This window comes from Bubalus kerabau, chromosome 7 (assembly GCF_029407905.1).
Source record: "Bubalus kerabau isolate K-KA32 ecotype Philippines breed swamp buffalo chromosome 7, PCC_UOA_SB_1v2, whole genome shotgun sequence".
NCBI lineage: Eukaryota > Metazoa > Chordata > Mammalia > Artiodactyla > Bovidae > Bubalus > Bubalus kerabau.
This window is the reverse complement of record NC_073630.1, coordinates 118,356,271-118,375,314: the sequence shown is the minus strand read 5'-3', so window position 1 is coordinate 118,375,314 and position 19,044 is coordinate 118,356,271. Positions and strand designations below refer to the sequence as shown.

The following is a 19,044-nucleotide window of genomic DNA, read 5'->3' as shown; positions in this document are numbered from 1 at the left end:
TCCCCCCACAATTCAGCTCTGGGTCTCATGGTGCCCACCTGGGAGCTCTGTCTCTCCTCTCCCAGCCCCGGCAGGGAACACCTTATCTGGAGCCCTCCATGTCCTTTTCCCCCTGAGGACCGTCAGCGCTGGGGGCAGGGTCTGGGGGCCCCCTGTGTCTCCTCTGTGCCTGCAGCAGCCCCCTAGTGAGTGCCCGTGGGGCAGCAGGTGCCCAGGGCTTCCCTGAACAGAGCCTTCCCTCGTTCGTGGGTCCCAGCATGGTGGGGCACCGCGGGCAGTGACCGTGGACACGAAATCACGTGAGGGGTCAGCGGAGGCGGCTAGATCTGGGTGCCGGCGCCTGGGCGTGAATCCTGGCTTCTCCCTTGCTGCGTGACCCTGGGTACAAGAGCAAACCTCTCTGGGTGTTGCCATCGCCTCATCTGTGAAGGTGGGCATGGTGCAGTCTTCCTGGCAGGAAGCACCTGGGCTTTGGGGCTCCAACGTGAGCATCCTGTGGGCTGAGCCCTGGGGTGTCACTCAGAGCTGGTCGGGTCCACGGGCCAGCCGTGGTGAGCCTGAAATGGACCCCTCTCACGTGCTTCTGAAGCCTGAAGCTTCAGAAGGCGGCCCAAGGGGCCTCCTGCCCACTTTCCTTGGGGCTGAAGGCGGTTCCAGCCCCTCCTTCCTTGGATGAGGACACCGAGGTGCTGAGAGGGGACCTGAACCTGAGCAGGGCCGTGCAGCTGCAGACTTCCATATCCGTGATCGGTGAACTAAAACCCATTCGCTGTGCTGGTGAAGTTGACCGAGATCTGCCCAGGGGAGCGGCTCCCTGCCCCTTATCCACAAGGCATCCTGGAGGGGCCATGTGTCTCGAGCTGGACGTGAAACAGTCATCCACCCGCAAGGGGCCTCTCCTTGCCCATCCGTTCAGTGATTACTCTAACCTCGGATGAGCCAGCCCAGAAGAGGACAGACCCAAGGAGACACCACTCAGGGCCCCTCAAGCGGTCTCAGCAGGACGCTGAGGGCAAGGTTGCCACAGGAGGGCTTCTGGGAGGAGGTGACAAGGGGGCCTGGTTAGGCTGAGCTTGGAAATGGGGCGTGGACAGGCATGCAGAGCCTCTAGGGACTGTTGCAACTCAGGGCCCCAAGTGCCCAGCTGCCCCTGACCTGCCTTTTCTATGTTCCCTCTGTCTCCCTCTAATCCACACACTGCACATACTCTTAAGGCCAGCCAATGCCAGCTGACAGGCAGGCCCCCAGACTCCCACGACTGCAGACCCTCACCAGGGCAGAGCTCCTGTAGCAGAGAGGGTTACTGGGGGAGAAAGTATAGAGTCCTGGGAGCTTGTCTCATCCTCTTCATGAGTAATCATTTGACCTTCTATAGGTCATTTAGTTCGGAGATGGCAATGGCAACCCACTCCAGTGTTCTTGCCTGAAGAATGCCAGGGATGGTGGAGCCTGCTGGGCTGCCGTCTATGCAGTCGCACAGAGACAGACATGACTGAAGCGACTTAGCAGCAGCAGCAGCAGCAGGTCATTTAGTTTCCCTGGGCCTCAGCTTCCTCACCTGTAAAATGGGCTCATATGTAATGCCTTGGCTTGTGATGGTCATGTAAAATCTCTGAATGTGTGAAGGAACCTTTTAAATTGATGGTTCTCAAACCTGGCGGCACCCAGGATCCAGGGACCTCTGAAATCTACCAACGGCTGGTCCCATCCCAAGAGAAACCAATTCTAATGGGTCTTAATAGCACCCAAGGGATGTGATAAGTGGAGAGTCTTCTCTCCCTGCCTTCTCCACTCAGTACAGTGGAAAAGCCCTAGAGCAATAGGGTGGATGGCCGTAGAACTCTGGAAAGAGGAAGGCGGACTGGCCAGAGACCTGGGGACGTGAGGAAAAATGCAGGACCTGTGTCTCCCACCTGCCATGCAGCAGACAAGGAGACTAAGTATATCGCCCTCCCTGACCCCCGGCCCAGGGAAACACACTCCGTCTTCGGCCAGTGTCTCCCACCCCTGCCTCAGGGCACAGAGCAACCAGGAAAGCACCTTTCATCACCAGGGTGTTACCAGCAACACCAGGTGGACTCTGAAGACCACAAGAGCAGTTTAACAAGCCTTCTGAAAACTGACTTGTCTTCAGAAGCACAGTCCACAATAAGCCAGGCCCTACCTGTTAAACCTAAACAGGGAGATGGCCTGCTAACATGGAAGACTTAACCAGGATCCAGGCCTCCTAGTGTAAAATTCTCATGCCCAGGATACAGTAGAAAATCACTCATCGCACCAAAGACCATGAACATAACTATTTGAATGAGAAAAGACAGTCAGCACATCCTGTTGTTGTTCAGTCGCTCAGTTGTGTCCGACTCTTTGCGACCCCATGGACTGCAGCATGCCAGGCTTCCCTGTCCTCCACTATCTCCTGGAGTTTGCTCACTCATGTCCATTGAGTCAGTGATGCCATCCAACCACCTCATCCTCTGTCATCCCCTTCTCCTCCTGCCCTCAATCGTTCCCAGCATCAGGGTCTTTTCCAATGAGCTGGCTCTTCGCATCAGGTGGCCAAAGTATTGGGAGTTTCAGCATCTGTCCTTCCAATGAATATTCCTTTAGGATGGACTGGTTTGATCTCCTTACTGTCCAAGGGACTCTGAAAAGTCTTCTCCAGCACCATAGTTCAAAGCATATCCTAACACTGAAAAGATGTTAGAATTATCTGAGGAGGATTTTTAAGGCAGTCATCACAAAAATGCTTCAACAAACAATTACAAATACTCTTGAAACAACTGAAAACTTAAAAAAAAAAAAAAAGGAAAGTCTCACAGAAGGAATACAAGTTCTAAGAAAAAGAATTCAATGGAAATGAAGGAACTGAAAAAAAAATATGCAAGATTTAAAAATTCACAGGTGGGTTCCCTAACAGAAGAGAAGGATATATCAGAGGAGAGACTCTGAGCTTGAAGATAGAACAAGAGAAATGATCCAACCTGAACAGCAGAGGGAAAATAGGAAAAAAGACTGAACAGAACCTCAGAAACCTGTAGGATAACACTTATGTCATGGGAGACACAGAGGGAGAAAATGGGTCCAAAAAATATTCACAGAAATATTGCCTGAAAACAAAAAAATTGGCAAAAAGACATAAACCTACTGGCTCAAGAAACTGAGTGAAGCGCAAGTAGATTAAGCCCAAAGTTATCCACAACCATACTTAAACTTCAGAACCAGAAGACAGAAAAAACTATCTTGAAAGTAGTTCAAGAGAAGACACTTTATACTCCCTACCAGGGACACCAGTGTGAATAACAGCCAACTTCTCGCCAGAAACCACGGAGGCCAGAGGAACATGGCACATTTTGCAGTGCAGAGAGACATTTGCTGTCGATGCGAATTCTATCTTGGGTGGAAATATCCTTCAGGAATGAATAGAACATGGAGACTTTCTCAGACAAAGGAAAACTCAGCAAAGCTTTCGCTGGCAAACATACCTGCCTAAAGGATATTCTCCATTCGGGAAGTGATAAGAGGGCTAGAAATTCAGAAAGGAAGAACATCAAAGTAGGTAAAAACAGAGTCAACGTATCAAACTGTCTTTCATTTTGATGAGTTTCTTAAGTCATTGCTGATGATCAAAAATTATAGCAGCATGCGATACGGAAGCTCAAGGCAGGCAGAAGAAAGAGCTGAGACAGTCGTAGCTGATGAGTCAGGAAAATGAAGTGGCCTGGTGGAGGTAAGGTCTCTACACTTAAGCATAGGATGCTGAGACAGAGGCTGGCAGCCTGAACACAGGGGGTTTTAGAAGCTGGCCTGGTGATGGATTCCGGGTGGAGAATCACTGGTTTAGAGCAGATAAGACTAGAGGAGAGGGCATAGCTGGTCCCGGGGCCCTAAGGGGTGCCAAGCCTTAGCGAGCATCAGAATGCCCTGTAGGGCTTGTAAAACACAGGCTCCAGGACCCCAGATCCAGAATTCTGCGTCTGTAGGTCTGTGGTGGGGCCTGATAATGTGCCCTTTCTGACAAGTTCCTGGGCGAGACCGGCGCTGCTCGTTGGAGACCCCGCTTTGAGACGTGCGGCCAGCACCCTTGGCTGATCAGGAGTTCCTGGGTCTCCGCTGAGGGCCCCCTAGGCCCTCAGCCCCACAGCCTCACACCCCCAAGGGTTCTGGCTCCGTGCGTAAACTGGGGAGCAGGTGTGTCCTGGAGGGACCCTGGGACTGTAAGCCAGGAGGCCTCGTCTTGCGGCTCAGGACCGGGTGATCTTGGCCAGGTTCCTCTGTGGCCCTGGGCCTCTGTCCCCCTTTCCGTGAAATGGGAGGAGCCTGCTGGGTCACTTTCTGGTGGGGCCCAGGGTGACGGCAGGAGTGAGAGGCGTCCAGCGGGCCTGGCCCGGGCACCTCGCCCCACTTCGCTTTCTCTAGCTCTGCTGTCTCCTGTTTCACGGATCAGTTTTCACACAGGTTTCCTGTGACGAGAAGACTCCTTGGCTAAAACAAGTTTGAGACCCCTGCCCTTGACGTTGTAAAGGGCCCCTCCTGACCCCCACCCGGAACCTTCCCACAGGCCATCCGGGGACACACGGGTCCCCAAGGCAGGCCCCCAGCTGAAGCCTTTCCTGCAAATATGGCCTGTTCAGAGGGTCTTCTCTCCCCCTCCCTCCGCCAACCCCAGGAGACAGGCACCCGGATTAACAGCACCCTGTTCAGAAGCTGGCCTTCCTGGAGTGGGCCACAGGGCAGGGGCGCCAGCAGGCGGTTCTGCACACAGTGCCCACCTCACCTCCAGGGGGCTCGGTCCTCTGTCCTTGAGGACATTCCGGTGGCTCCCAGGAGCACGTGCTGGGAATAGGGACCCCTGGAGTCAGCAGACGTGGCCGCTGCTCTTCATGGGACCACAGACTATGGAAAGACAGATGTTCAGACATCCAGGGGACGTCTGCTCCCCCAGGGTGGGGAGGGGTCCCCTGCCCCCCAGGGACCCCAGCTCTGCCCTTTGTTCTCCTTCCGGGGCATGTCCCACACTCATCTCTGAGCCAGGAACTTCTGCTCTGTTCTGTCTAGACGGGGCACTGGAGCGGTTAATGATGGGGTGGGGGAGGGGAGGTGTCTCAAAATCCTGGGCACCCCCCCAGGGGAGCCAGGAAGGTGAGTGATGGAGGGGGACCAGGTGTGGGATTTGCATAGGGAATTCAGAGCCCCATGTCTCAGACTGGCCCCTTGAGAAGTTAGAAATTAGGATTTTAATGTGAAAACCCCCAACTGCAAACAGCTCAAGGGTTTTGAAAGGTAGTCTGCAGGCCACCTCTGGTGGAGCTGGGCCTCTGCTGGTCACCTCTGGCTCAGGGTGGCCCAGCCCTGCCCACACAGGGCCCCTTCCCCCCTCTGCCCCCAGCTCTCCTGGTCAGCTGGGTGAGGAGCTGGCCAGGTGACAGGACACGTGTGCCTGCCAGGCCGGGTCAGGCTCCATGGTGTTCCCAGGGTCAAGGGTGGGCTCCGGGACACCACCCCCTTCCTGTATCCATCTTCAGTCAGTTCCCAGGGGATCAGGGTCTGGAATGAGGCAGGTGGGATGTTCAGGGTCCTCCCGTGTCACCCAGTCACCCCCCACCCACATGGGCATACCCCTTTCCCGCGCCCGGCCGAGTCTGGCCGCCTGCATGACCGCTGTGCCGTGTCTGTTCTAGGGTTTCCCTATTCCAAGTCTGACCCTGTCACAGGACATGGCAAGAATGGCTTGGACCACCGGGTAGGTACTTGATCCCCCCCACCCCGCACACCCTCCCCCGCACACGCGTACTAACCAGCGCCCAGGGCTAGTGCGGGTCCCACAGCTTGGGGACCACTTGGCCAGGAGGAGGGGCCCTAGGGACCCCGCTCACCCGCCTGCCTGCCTCTGCCTGCTGCCCCACCAAGGGCCAGACCACCACCCAGCGACACCCCTCCTCTGTCTGCCTCCGGCTCCCAGGGAGACCCCAGGGTTAGGGGGACAGGGGCAATGGGCCATTCAGAGGGATCACACCCTCGTTAAGGCCTTCCTGATTCCCTTCTCCTGTGACCTGGAGCTTAACAAGGGCCAGAAAGGATGGAGGCGCGTCATGAGCCGTGTGTGCCCAGCGTCCACCTCCTCTCCTGGCGTGTTCTTGCCCCCCACCCCACACTGCTGGTGCCATCACCACGGTCGCCTCTGATGGTGCCCTCAGCACTGTGAGCGCTTTTGGGGTCACACGAGGGGCTGGCGTCTTCTGCCCTCTCCTGACAGCTGCTTTGAGCACCCCCTCCACGCTCCCTGAATGTGGGGACGTGAGAATGTAGCCCAGACAGCCTAGCACCTGGCGTGTCCCCCAGCCGGGCCCACGTGCTCGTCCCTCTTCCCACAGCTTGTCTAGGTCCACAGCGAGGACCCCCCGGGCGGGGTGGGCGTGTGGCACCGGACCTCCCCCACAGCAGACAGATGGACACACAAACACACACACACATGACAAACACCACACACATAGAACACACAACACACACACACACGACACACACATACACACGACAAACACCAAAACATACACACAGAACACACACAACACACATACACACACAGAACACATAACATACACAACACATAAGACACACACAGAGAACACACAACACACACACACCACAAACACACACAGAACACACAACATACACATGACACACACATACACACACAACAAACACCACACACATACACACACAGAACACATAATACACACAACACATAAGACACACACACGACAAACACCACACACATACACACACAGAACACACTAAACACACAATACACACACACACAGAACACACAACATACACAACACACAAGACACATGACAAATACCACACATACACACACACACAACACACAACATACACAACACACATACACACACAACAAACACCACACACATACACACACAGAACACACAACATACACACATACACGACACACGACAAACACCACAAACACACACAGAACACACAACACACACACACACGACAAACACCACAGACACAGAACACACAACATACACACGACACACACACATACACACACAGAACACATAACACACAACACGTAAGACACATGACAAATACCACACATACACACAGAACACACTACACACACACACCCCACACATACACAGAACACACAACATACACAACACAACACATAACACACACACATATGCTCACATACACATACACATACCACATAGACACACACCACACACACACAGAGCCCCAGGACACTTGCTGCCCCAGAGGCAGCCTCTTACCGCTTGGAGGACACTGTCCACAGACAGCGCTTCCATCCTCCCAGAGAAGCCCCTCAGACTCGTCCCCACGCGCTCCCCCGGGTGTCCCTGTCACCACGTGTGTAACGCAGGGAGCCGTGACCCCTCGCACTGACCTCTGGCCCAGGGTCCAGCCACGGGGCACGTCCTAGAACAGGGGCCCCATCACGGAAGCTGTGGGCATCCTCAGGCCCTGCTCCATCGCCCTTGGCCTCTGTGGGCCCTGCTGCTGCGTCTGTCCTGGGCCCCAGAGCCTCTGCATGATTAGCTCAGGTGAAGACGCATCCCACTGACCGCTCAGGTGAACGGCACCCATTCCAATGACGGCTCAGGTGAACCGCGCACATCTCACTGACCACTCGGGTACTGTGTGCATCCCACTGACCACTCAGGTGAATTGCACACATCCCACTGACTGCTCAGGTGAACTGCGTGCATCCTACTGACCATTCCCCTGTTTGTTCAGAATAGGCTAAGCTGGAATGGGCATGCAGCATGCTTCTCTGAGTTTCCTTTAAGGATTTTTCTGCTCCTGTCCTCCAGTCCTGTCCACAGGATCCCCAGGGCTCGGGAGAAGGTAGATCCTTAGGTTCAGCATGAGGGGCCTGAGGGCAGAGGGACTGGGTCAGAATACTCCCTGAGTCTCTGCTCTGTGACTCAGAGGCCGTAAGCGCCAGGGTCACTGGCTGGGCCACATCCATGCCAAGGCATTCCACCCCCACAAGCCGAGTCTGGGGGGTTTCTCTCAAAATGTGGGAGACAATTAAGAGGATGAATGTCAGCACCCACAGGCTTGCATCCTTAGTGGCCGAGCTGTGCGTTGTCTAGGGAGAGTTCCCTCCTGGCTGCCATGCTGGAAGGATGCTGGCAGTGGCCCCCAGCAGTGCAGGGAAGGCGTGGCCTCCAGATGCTCCACCCCTAAGGAGCCTGGGAACAGCTGGTGGAGACAGTCTGGCGGGGATACCATCTCCAAGCCTCTCCTAGAGCAGAGAGAAGACACTTAAGCTTCACAGAGTTGACAGCTGAACCCTCCAGGAATGTTTCTCCTGCTAGCCTCAGGGTGGGGAGCAGAGTGTGAGCCCTTCTGTACATCTTGCTGCTGCTGCTGCTAAGTCACTTCAGTCATGTCCGACTCTGTGCGACCCCATAGACGGCAGCCCAGGCTCCCCCGTCCCTGGGATTCTCCAGGCAAGAACACTGCAGTGGGTTGCCATTTCCTTCTCCAATGTGTGAAAGTGAAAAGTGAAAGTGAAGTCGCTCAGTCGTGTCTGACTTGTAGTGACCCCATGGACTGCAGCCTACCAGGCTCCTCCGTCCATGGGATTTTCCAAGCAAGAGTACTGGAGTGCGGCACCATTGCCTTCTCCGTCTGTACATCTTAGAGAGTCGATAAAGATGGAATTCATCATCCCATGAGGACTTTTAGCTTTTCACATTAGACTAGCTTGGAGGTTGGTGAAAATCCTTGTTGACTTTTCTTTGGGATTCTTTTTTCCTTACTTATGTTCTCTCCTATTTTTTTTCTTCACTCTTTCTAAGACTCTTATATAACTGTATGCCTGTTTTTTGGCCGGAAGACCGGATAATTGATGGCCAGTCTTTTACAGCTCAGCCATGTCAGATTAAGTTGTTTCTTGGTTTGTTTTTTTTTTACTTTCTGAAAGGATTCTAGGTGACCTAAATTAAAAGCACAGATGCAGAGAGACCAAATCCCAGAGGAGAGGAGAAGAAAGAAATGGGAGAAAATTATGTCAGAAACACACAGAAGAACATTGTCTGGAAAAACCATCGAAGCTCAGCTGCGAGCTTCCTGATGACCAGGGCACAGAGGCTGGCGGGACCAGCTGTGTGTTCTCACTGTCAAGTGGAAGGAAGTTAGTAAATCAGGAGGCGGAGATGCGCCTGCTTCTAGTTCCAGGGTGGATTTGGAGCCAGCACCCTAGGCCCCACAAGGGCTTCCCTCGTGGCTCAGCTGGTAAAGAATCCGCCCGCAATGCGCGAGACCTGGGTTCAATCCCTGGGTTGGGAAGATCCCCTGGAGAAGGGAAAGACTCCGCACTCCAGTATTCTGGCCTGGAGAATCCCACAGACTGTATAGTCCACGGGGTCGCAAAGAGGCGGACACGAGTCAGCGCCTTTCACCTTCACTTTCACCCTAGGTCCCAAAACTTGTTTAAATGTCCTAGTAACTCGCCAGCCACAGAGCCTACCATGTGGTGGACAGTCACGCCTCTCTGTAGGATAAATGGGAAAAGAGCTGCCTGTGAAAGTCTTTCCTGTGGACCAGAGAGCGCTGGCTCCAGCCCGTGCCACTGGCCTGCTATTAGGAGACTGGAGAACCCCACGGACAGAGGAGCCTGGCGGGCTACAGTCCATGGGGTCCCAAAGAGCTGGACGCAACTAAGTGGCTAACACTGAGCGAGGTGGAAGTCAAGGTTAAAGTGAACCAGCAGTTTCCGTGGTATGAAGAGGGAACAATTCATTCTTGATGACTCCAGTTATAAATCAGTTACAGCATTCATAAACTTAAATGTACCAAGCAACATGGCAAGGCCAGAGACCTTGGTAAAATGCAAGTATGGAAAGCATTTTGAATAAGACTCCTGAAATCAGATAAGGATCTAGTGAAAGGAAAAAAGGATAGAGAGCAATTTAATAGTGCAAAGAACAAAATTAGACTAATAGGTGTATGAAAAATCCATATCTTCTGGATTAGGTTTTCACATGTCCATAAAACATTAATTAGTGTATATCACTGTGAAGGAAACCTTAACAAAGTGTAAAAGTCTGATGTTTTCCAACTGTGATGCTGAAAAGAATACATGCATTAACATCAGGCAGCCCTGAGTCCAGATCCCAGCTCTGCCATGTACTGGGTGTGCGTTTGGGCAAGTTACTTAAATTTCAAGTCTCTATTTCCTAGTCTTTAAAAAAAAAAAATCATGGCAACCCACTCCAGTATTCTTGCCTGGAAAATCCCAAGGACAGAGGAGCCTGACGGGCTGCAGTCCATGGGGTCGCAAAGAGTCGAATATGACTGAGTGACTGAGCACGCACGCACACACACACACACAAAGTCATCCTTACCTCTTAAAGTTATCATTAGGACAGATAACATGACGGTTGTGAAATCTTCTAAGCTCTGTAAGCCTAGCTCCCAAATGAATAGTTATTATAAAAGCACGTCTGCACCCTTTCTTATCTCCACATCACTGGCTCCTAAGTAAAACATGAGCTTTAGCAAGAAAAGAACAGTCAGTGGTGAATGGCCAGTTTTGTTCTCCCTGTTATTAATCCCAGTATAATTTTTGGAAACTAAAAAGCATCGGTTAAGTCTTTTACAGTTCCATGTATTAGCTGTATGATCTTGGGCAAGTATCTTTACTTCTCTGAGCCTCAGCCATTACACGCTGATAACAATGCCCACCTCCTGAGGCTTCAGGAAGATGAGTGAACGCGTGTGCAGGGCAGCTGGCAGCTAATAACACCAAACAAACGGGAGAAGTAAAGAGTTGGTTGCTTTTAGATTCTCTGTTCTCCGCTGAGAACTGCAGAGGGATCAGCTAGGGGTGTGCCTGTGGGTGCGGCCTTCGTGGGATCCCCCCGGGCCGCTTAGCTGTCCTGCCAGCCCACACATCGAGCCAGAGGCCCCGGGCTCCCCTGCACCAAAGAGGGCATGAATGTCCCCCCACACTGGGTACTTAGAAGATTAGGAGTAGACTGCTCTTCCCCTGCTCTGGACTGACACGTTGCGCCCCCTCCACCTGAGGGATGCGCCCCCTCCCTGCTGAGAGTCTCTGCCCTGTCTCCGAGCCTGGCTGACCAGACGACACTGGTCCTGCTGCCCGGAAGTGGGTTTCCCACAGCCACAGGTGGTGGTGCTGCTCCCTGGCCCGGGAGCTTGCCGCCTGCGATGCAGAGCAGTGGGCACTAGATGGCAGCATTTCTCTTCCGCATTCCGAACAGGCCCCGGGCAGAAGGCCAAGGTGGGAGACAAGCCGCCTTGCTTTGTGCAGGAGGTTCCCTATCCAGACGGCCTGAGAAACCGTCTCCAAATTTCACTCTTGAAACTCCCAAGGGGAGTCCTTCACGGGCGACTCGGTGGGTGCGAGGTTGGCCGGTCCCAGGTCCCAGCGCTGGGACGAGGGTACGGCGTGCCAGGCTCTTACCAAAGGACTCAGTAATGGAGAAAAGCAAGACGCTCATACGTTTGTGAGAAATCCAAATTAATTTTTAAAAAATTGGCGATGGACAAAGGATCAGACACGTAAAGACCACCACAACCCTCTGCTTACATGCTCACCTGCCTCGCCACCTCTTCCCGGCATCTCTGGGCCTCAGTTCCCCCCGCTCAGGATGAAGGACGTTGGACTGGGTGCTTCCGGAGGCCTCGCCCTGCCCCATGCTCGTGAGGACTGTGACCAGCTGCTCACTTGTCACCTCTAGCAGTAAATGAGTGCTGGAAGCCCTCTCCCTGTAACACGACCCAGGGTTAGGAGGTAACGCCCCCCCCTTAACTGCAGGGCTCCCTCCGTGGAAATTTAACTGCAGCGCCCAGTTTCAGAAGCACTGGCCAAGAGCCCTGACCCGGCTCAGGTGCTGTACCCGGTGCCAGACGTGAGCACACATGAAATGCTTCTCTCCACTGCGGGCAGTGGACTCAAGGCCCACACAGAGTGGACAGGACAGGCGCCAACTGACGTGCAGGGCCCCGGTGCCCGTGTCGCAGGGCCGGGACCCTCCAGAGAGGTTTGCAGGATGACTTTTTCAGGAGGCAAAGGGAATGAGAGCGCCAGACATCAGGGTTGGCTGCTGAGATGCCACGGACAGGTGGAGGCGGCACCCGAGAGGGTGGCCGGGCTCCCAGGTCCGCCGCCCCTCCGAGGGCCAGCCCTTGAGCGCCAGCGCGTCACAGCCACGCGCATGACACGCGGCGTCTGTGCCAGGGACTTTACAGACACCGGCCACCCAAGCCCCCTGGGGCCCGCTCGTCCAGCGGGACCGGAGGCCCCGTGCTGGAGCCACAGCCCCGGTGAGAGGCCCGCGGGGTCCGGGCCAGCTGTGGGGCCGAGGGGCAGGTACCCGGGAGCTGTCATCTCAACGGCTTAGGAGCTGGTGGGACAGGCAGGGGCGGCCTGAAGGCGGCAGGAGGCGCGTGAGCACACCTGCTCTTGGGAAGCCGGCGGCCCTTCCAGAGCCTCGTCTCAGCGGGCTCCCCGGGCCGACCCTCGTCCCCCGCCCGGCTGCCAGGACCCTGGCGACTGCCTGCCCCCTGCAACCTGCCCCTGCCGCCCTCTCTCTTTCTCTTCCAGAATGCCAATGTGGGCCCTGGTGGAGCAGACCCGGATGCCGGCTGGGCCACGCGAGGTACAGGAGGCGGGGACCCCGTGGGTCTCTGGCTGGGGCAGGGGCCACTGACAGGGTTCCACGAGTCTCGTTCTGAGACCACCCTCCCCGCCATGGCCGCCGGCAGACGGCTCCGAGCGCCTGGGAGGAAGCCGGGGATGCTCGTGTCCCCGCCTCTTCCGGTTGCGGTCGTGCTTCAGATTTCGCCTTCATCCTGATACCTGACATGCTTCCTCTTCTCCCTGGGGTGTCCCCCTCTAACTCAGTGCTCCCCCCGTCTCCTGCTCTAGGTGCTCCCCTCTGGAGCACGGGCCCACCCTGTCCTGACCGACTTGTCACTCCGAGTCACTCAGGCAAGAGATCTGTGTTTGAATGACCACCCCAGGCCAGGGCGGCAGCCAACCAAACACCGACGGTCACATCCACGATAATAAGGGGGGCAGAGCCGCAGGGAAAAGCCACCTCGGGGCTTCCCAGGCAGCTCCGTGGGTAAATGCAGGAGCATTTGCAGTGCAATGCAGGAGCCCCAGGAGACGCGAGTTCAATCCCTGGGACGGGAAGATTCCCCCTGGAGGAGGAAATGGCAACCCACTCCAGTATTCTGGCCCGGAGAATCCCTTGGCCAGAGGAGCCTGGTGGGCTGCAGTCCATGGGGGTCGCAAAGAGTCCGACGCGACTGAGCCACTGAGCACCCACAACAAGGGAGGCAAAGTGGAAGGGTAAAGCCCGCCCCGCCCCCGCTGGCTCACAGGGCAGCCTCCTGGGGCTTCGCACCGGCAGGATGGCCTGCAGGGGGGTTGGCGTTACTGGAGAGACCTGGTCATGTGGCTGGTGTCCGCCTGGGAGGCTCTGCCAGTCCTGAACCGCAGGGCCGCGATGCTCACTCACGGTTGTTACCCAAGGGTGAAGGGAGCCTGCTCTCCAGGGCTGATCCATGCTGGATGTTGGAGTAGGGGAGAGGGGAGGGAGTCGCAGCCTGCACCCTCTAAATGGTCTCCAGGTCTCCGGGCTCAGAGCCGGCCTGGCCAGGCCCCCGCACAGCACACGGGGAAGTTCAGGGACCAGCTGCCCAGTGCCCGAGCCCCTCACTGGTGTCTCCCTCCAGAGAGGGAGGCTTTACAGACAGGACCCAGAGATGCCGCCTTGGGGGGATGCGTGCCCATCAATACGATTTTTTTTTAACAAGCGACTTTTAGTCTGGAAGAAAAAAAATCTTTAATAAGCTAGCATGTGGGGCTCTGTATTTAAAAGGAGGAGCTGAAGGGTGAAGAAAGGAAGACAGTAAGAAGCGGGTAAGCCCAGGGGGTAAACTGAGGCAGGTCCGGGGAGCCCCCCCACCCCGGGGAAACAGCAGCCCAGCCAAGAAAGAACACAGCGCTGCCTCGGGCTCCCAGTCTGGCCTCCAGTCTCCAGACCATGCCTCCTGCTCCTGGCTTCCCACGGAGACCCCAGGGCCTCCCCCCCCACCCCCAGCTTCGAGGATGCTGCGGGGTGGAGGTGGCGTGGCCCGTCTGGCTGCAGGGCGGGGTCCGGGTGGGATTGCTCCACCTTTGGGCTGAGCCTGTGCGAGTTCTGAGCTGGCCCCTGTGGTCTCTGCTTCTCTTACAGAATACAAGGTAAGGGCCGCCCGCTCCCGCGCTGACCTCTGCCTGCTGCACCGCACCTGCCCAGGTTAAACATTCCTTTTGTTGTGCTTTCCCGTGAAATGTGTGTGTCAGATGCGGACACATGTACGTAGCCCTTCCTTAGCCTCGACTCAGCTCTTGGCCTCCTTCCTCACAGACGCACCTGCTCCCTGGGTGACCCGGGGCTTCCTTCTCCCTGCAGATCTATCCGTATGATGCCCTTATTGTCACAAACCGGATCCGAGTGAAGCTGCCCAAGGATGTGGATCGGACGAGACTGGAGGTGAGAGGGCCCCAGGGGTGGAGGGCATGTCCGCCGGGAACATCTCTCCCCACCCGGTGTGTTGACACGCTGCCCCCGAGGTCCCCACAGCGATGTGCAGGGCCCAGTGATGGGCTCGGAGTCAAGGACCTGAGTTGTCTCCAAGACCGGAAAACGTGGTTATGTGCCCAACAAAGATGGCTTTGCCAAGGGGCGCACAGCTGCATCGGTTTGGGGCCAGGAAGGCTTCGTCACTGTGCTTAACTGGGTAACATTCGCCTCTTCCTTGAACGCTGGGAAAATCGGCACGGTTTGTGGTTTCTTATCTGATCGCCTTCACCCTGACCTTGAATGGTGCGTAACTCCGGGAGCAAGGGTATGTTTGAAGGACCTGCAGGACGAGGGCACAGAGGCTGTGTGGGTGACATCTCTTGACCAGGCCCCACCACGAGCCATGGTCCCGGGTGGTCAGCATGCATAAAAACTTTGCTTCATCCTAGCCATCCTCCCACCAGGAAACCAATGTCCAACGATGGACTGCACCTCCTGAGCCGGGTTGGGAAGGCTTCACAGGGGTGAGGGGTCTGGGGGCTCCTGAAGGCCCAGGGCCACCTGCCGTGTCTGTGCCCAGGGGCTGGGAGCAGCGTGGGGTGGGTGCGGGCTCAGGAGGCTGCTGGGAGGGAGCAGTAAGGGCGTGGATGTGGCCTAGGGGCCCCAGCAGTGTCGGGGGCTCAGCAGGGCTGCCAGGCATAAGCCCATCCCAGTCCAGGCCAGGTGGATCTGAAAAGAAGCGCAGCCTCAGGGGGTCCAGATGGATGCTGTGGGGCCCTGATCTTCCTTTAAGATGAGCTGATATCTGTTGGGTGGGTAGCTGTGCTCACGAGAGGCACGAGAGCCCCTCACCCAGGGCTCAGGTGGTGGCAAGGAGGGACGGGCACGCTGGTGGGGCTGCAGCAGTGGCGGGGCGGGCATCAGTCTCCTGTTGTGATGATGGAGCCTGACCGAAAGCTGTTGTTCAGTCGCTAAGTCTGACGTAGCGACTCCACGGACTGCAGCACACCAGGCTTCCCTGTCCTGCACCATCTCTTGGAGCTTGCTCAAACTCCCGTCCATTGAGTCGGTGATGCCATCCAACCATCTCGTCCTCTGCCGTCCCCTTCTCCTCCTGCCCTCCATCTTTCCCAGCATCAGGGTCTTTTCCAGTGAGTCACCAGAAGTTAGCCGAAAGGGAACTGCTAGCTTGTCTGACCGACGGGGCTTCAGGTGAGGTCTGATCAAGCCCCCAGGCCCGGGTTCTCTCCTGTTTCCTGAGTGCCTCCCCTGTGTGTCGGCCTCACAGACGGACAGACGTTCACCTCCCCTCCCCCAGACTCGAGGTCTGGATGGAAGAGACCCAGTGGGGCTCCCAGAGGGGCTCTGGGACCTGGGACCTAGGACCTCGAGACAGGGGGCAGATGCTGGGCTCTCAGATAATTACGGTGTAAATACGTAATGTAGGATAAATACGGTAATTTATCCACTTAACCCTTTACTAGCAGCTATTTAGTGATGTAGCTATTGCTGAGAGTTGAAAACATAAGGACAATGTTAACAGTAACAAGACTGGATTTTGCGTGTGATTTGAGGTACTAGTTTCATTCTCTTATTGATAAACGACATAGTATTCTCTCCTCTCTCACATCCTGCCTTAGCCAAAATCATCCATGGAATGTTTAATTGCAAAGAAGCCTTTTTATTACCAGTGAAAAACTGAAAACCATGCCTTGCATTAAAAGTATTTCACAAATTATTTGCTCACAATTATGACATTAAGGCTTCCCAGGTGGCTCAGTGGTAAAGAATCTGGCTGCCAATTGGATTTGGGTTCGATCCCTGGGTCGGGAAGATCCCCCCTGGAGGAGGAAATGGCAACCCACTCCAGTACTCTTGCCTGGAAAATTGCATGGACAGAGGAGCCTGGTGGGCTGCAGTCCATGGGGTCACCAAGAGTCTTACGTGACTAAGCACGCACAGAAGGCAATAAACTGTGGCCGTGTTCTGTGAACTGTTCGGTGTGGTCTACGATGTTCTGCATACCTGCTAAGTCGCTTCAGGTGTGTACAACGCTTTGTGACCCTATGAACCTTAGCCAACCAAGCTCCTCCATCCATGGGATTCTCCAGGCAAGCATACTGCAGTGGGTTGCCATACCCTCTTCCTGGGGATCTTCCCGACCCAGGGATCGAACCCGCGTCTCTTGCATCTCCCACACTAGTAGGTGGTTCTTTACCGCTAGCCCCACCTGGGAAGCCTGGAATGAACAGAGCAGGCCCCGAATCAGGCTCAGGGGGTACCTGCCACATACCCGCCACGTGGTCTGGAGGACAGGGTCCAGGGCGGCCGCTGCCTGGGCCTCAGGGTGACAACCCCTGAGTCCTTTGCAGGGGACACACTCTGGCTCCTGCTGAAGTGAGGCCCTTGGTAACTGTGCTCAGGTCTCACTGCTGTAAAATAGGGCACTTCCGGGCTGGGTGGCTCTGTCAGGACCTGCCTCGAGGGCTCGCATGGTGGTGCACGGTTGTTTCCAAACTGTGAACGCCCTCCACTCTCGCCACAGCGGGGGAGGGGGCAGGGGGGCCGGTGAGCTCAGAGCAGGGTGCCCACAGCTCCTGCTCCTGACCCACCAGCGGCTGCGGGGCCACCAGCCCGTTGGGACTTGCTGTTTCCCTCCTAGGGAGTGGGGTGCCCTTTCACCAACTCCCATCCCACCCTTTATTTTGCTACAGTACAGAATGAAGGTACAAAATAGCAAATAGTTAATACATGTAAACATTTCCCTTTTTTTAAAAAAAAGCCTTGGACATGAGGGTAATGAGTTTCGTCACCCCCATTTCCAAGAACGCCCCAGAGCATGCGTTGCTCTCTAGTCCTTCTCTTCCTGATCTCAGCCACGCCAGGCGGCAGGTTGGAGGCGTTGCCACACAGGGTATGTCTCACAACCTTCCGGGTTGGGAGCTGGGCCCTGAGCCAGGAAGGGCTCCGGGGGTGGGGGGTGGGCTGCATCCCAGCAGGAGAGAAAGATACAATAATGTTTTCATCTCAGGGGAGAGAGCTTAATTTTTAATATAAAAACAGTTCCTAAAAACATGAAGACGAACAGAAGCATTCCATGGAATTCCCCCACCGAGTCATAACTCCTGTTAGCTCCGGGGCGGACCTGTTTCCGGAAATCTTTTCTTTTTTTTTTTTCCTCACAAATGCCCAGAGATAACTGAATTCTGTTTGGATAAGCAGGCTTGTACAGCTGATGCCTCTTGGCATCTACTTTGTTTCTTTTAAATTTGTCGTGAGCCTTTTCCACGCCAGTTCATGGGAGTCTGCCCTTGCTTTTAGGCAGCTGCGTGCCAGTCCTGTGGCCTGTTCTGTTGCCCAAAACTTGATCTCTGTGCACTGCTGCCAAACTGAATCTCCAGGAGAGGGCTTTGGGTCAAGCAGGAAAGGAGAGCTGAACTGCTCTGCCAGGCAAAGGGGGGCTTTGTGTCCCAACCTGAGAGGGTTCCTTGAGTTTTCTAGTTCAAGGGTGGAGTTGCTGATAAGGTGTTTGCAGGGCCTGCACTCATTTAATCTGGTCTCAGGTAATCTCTTGGTGAGCTTTTATGGTTCCTTGAAGCTTAAGGCCTCAGCTGGCCTTCTCTGGAATGAAGAGTGCTGACATCTTCCATTTATTGAGGGTTTTATTAGATTGGTGCAAATGTAATTGCGGTTTCAGACTGTGAATTTTAAATCTTTGTAACTAGGCTCAAACACATCTATATTAATCAAAATAGGAACCATTACAATCCACACGTTTTTATCAATGAGAAATACATTTGCTTATCCCTGTAGCGTAAAAATCTGTGCTTCAGGATTCCATGAACTCTTGGAAAACATATTCTGCCTCCAGCTGGTTGTGGAAGCGTTTTCCCTGCAAAAAGTTGTCGAGGTGCTTGAAGAACCGGTAGTCGGTTGGCGAGAGGTCAGGTGAATATGGCAGATGAGGCAAGACTTTGTAGCCCAATTTGTTCAGCTTTTGAAGCATTGGTTGTGTGACGTGTGGTCGGGCATTGTCTTGGGGAAGAACTGGCCCCTTTCTGTTGACCATTGCTGGCTTCAGGCGTTGCAGTTTTCATGGCATCTCATCGACTTGCTGAGCATACTTCTCAGATGAAATGGTTTCGATGGAATTCAGAACGCTATAGTGGATCCGACAGGCAGCAGACCACTAAACAGTGACCGTGACCCTTTTTTGGTGCAAGTTTGGCTTTGGGAAGTGCTTTGCAGCTTTTTCTTGGTCCAATCGCTGAGCTGGTCATTGCCAGTTGTCATATAGAATCTGCTTGTTGTCACACGTCACAATCCGATCAAGAAATGGCCCACCGTTGTTGCGCAGAAAGAGAGAAGACGACGCTGCAGGACGTCCGTTTCTGTGCTTTGCGGTCAGCTCACGAGGCTTCGAGCTTTCTCACCTTTCCAGTCT

The 19,044-nt window shown here is 54.9% G+C and overlaps 1 protein-coding gene across 22 annotated transcripts in view; it reads left to right on the top strand.

Moving 5' to 3' along the window:
- Window positions 1-19,044, top strand: part of ABLIM2 (actin binding LIM protein family member 2) — a 165,410-nt gene that overhangs the window by 130,617 nt on the left and 15,749 nt on the right. For 3 of the 22 annotated variants that reach the window (XM_055589196.1, XM_055589192.1, XM_055589191.1), the window contains exons 20-21: window positions 5,679-5,740; window positions 12,629-13,984. In XM_055589196.1, the coding sequence (XP_055445171.1) occupies window positions 5,679-5,740; window positions 12,629-12,880 (314 nt within the window). In that variant the 3' untranslated portion in view covers window positions 12,881-13,984. Of the gene's footprint in view, window positions 1-5,678; window positions 5,741-12,628; window positions 14,020-14,270; window positions 14,279-14,489; window positions 14,571-19,044 lie in introns of those variants that run through there. The other 19 variants (XR_008717289.1, XR_008717287.1, XR_008717286.1 and 16 more) reach the window with 16 other exon arrangements.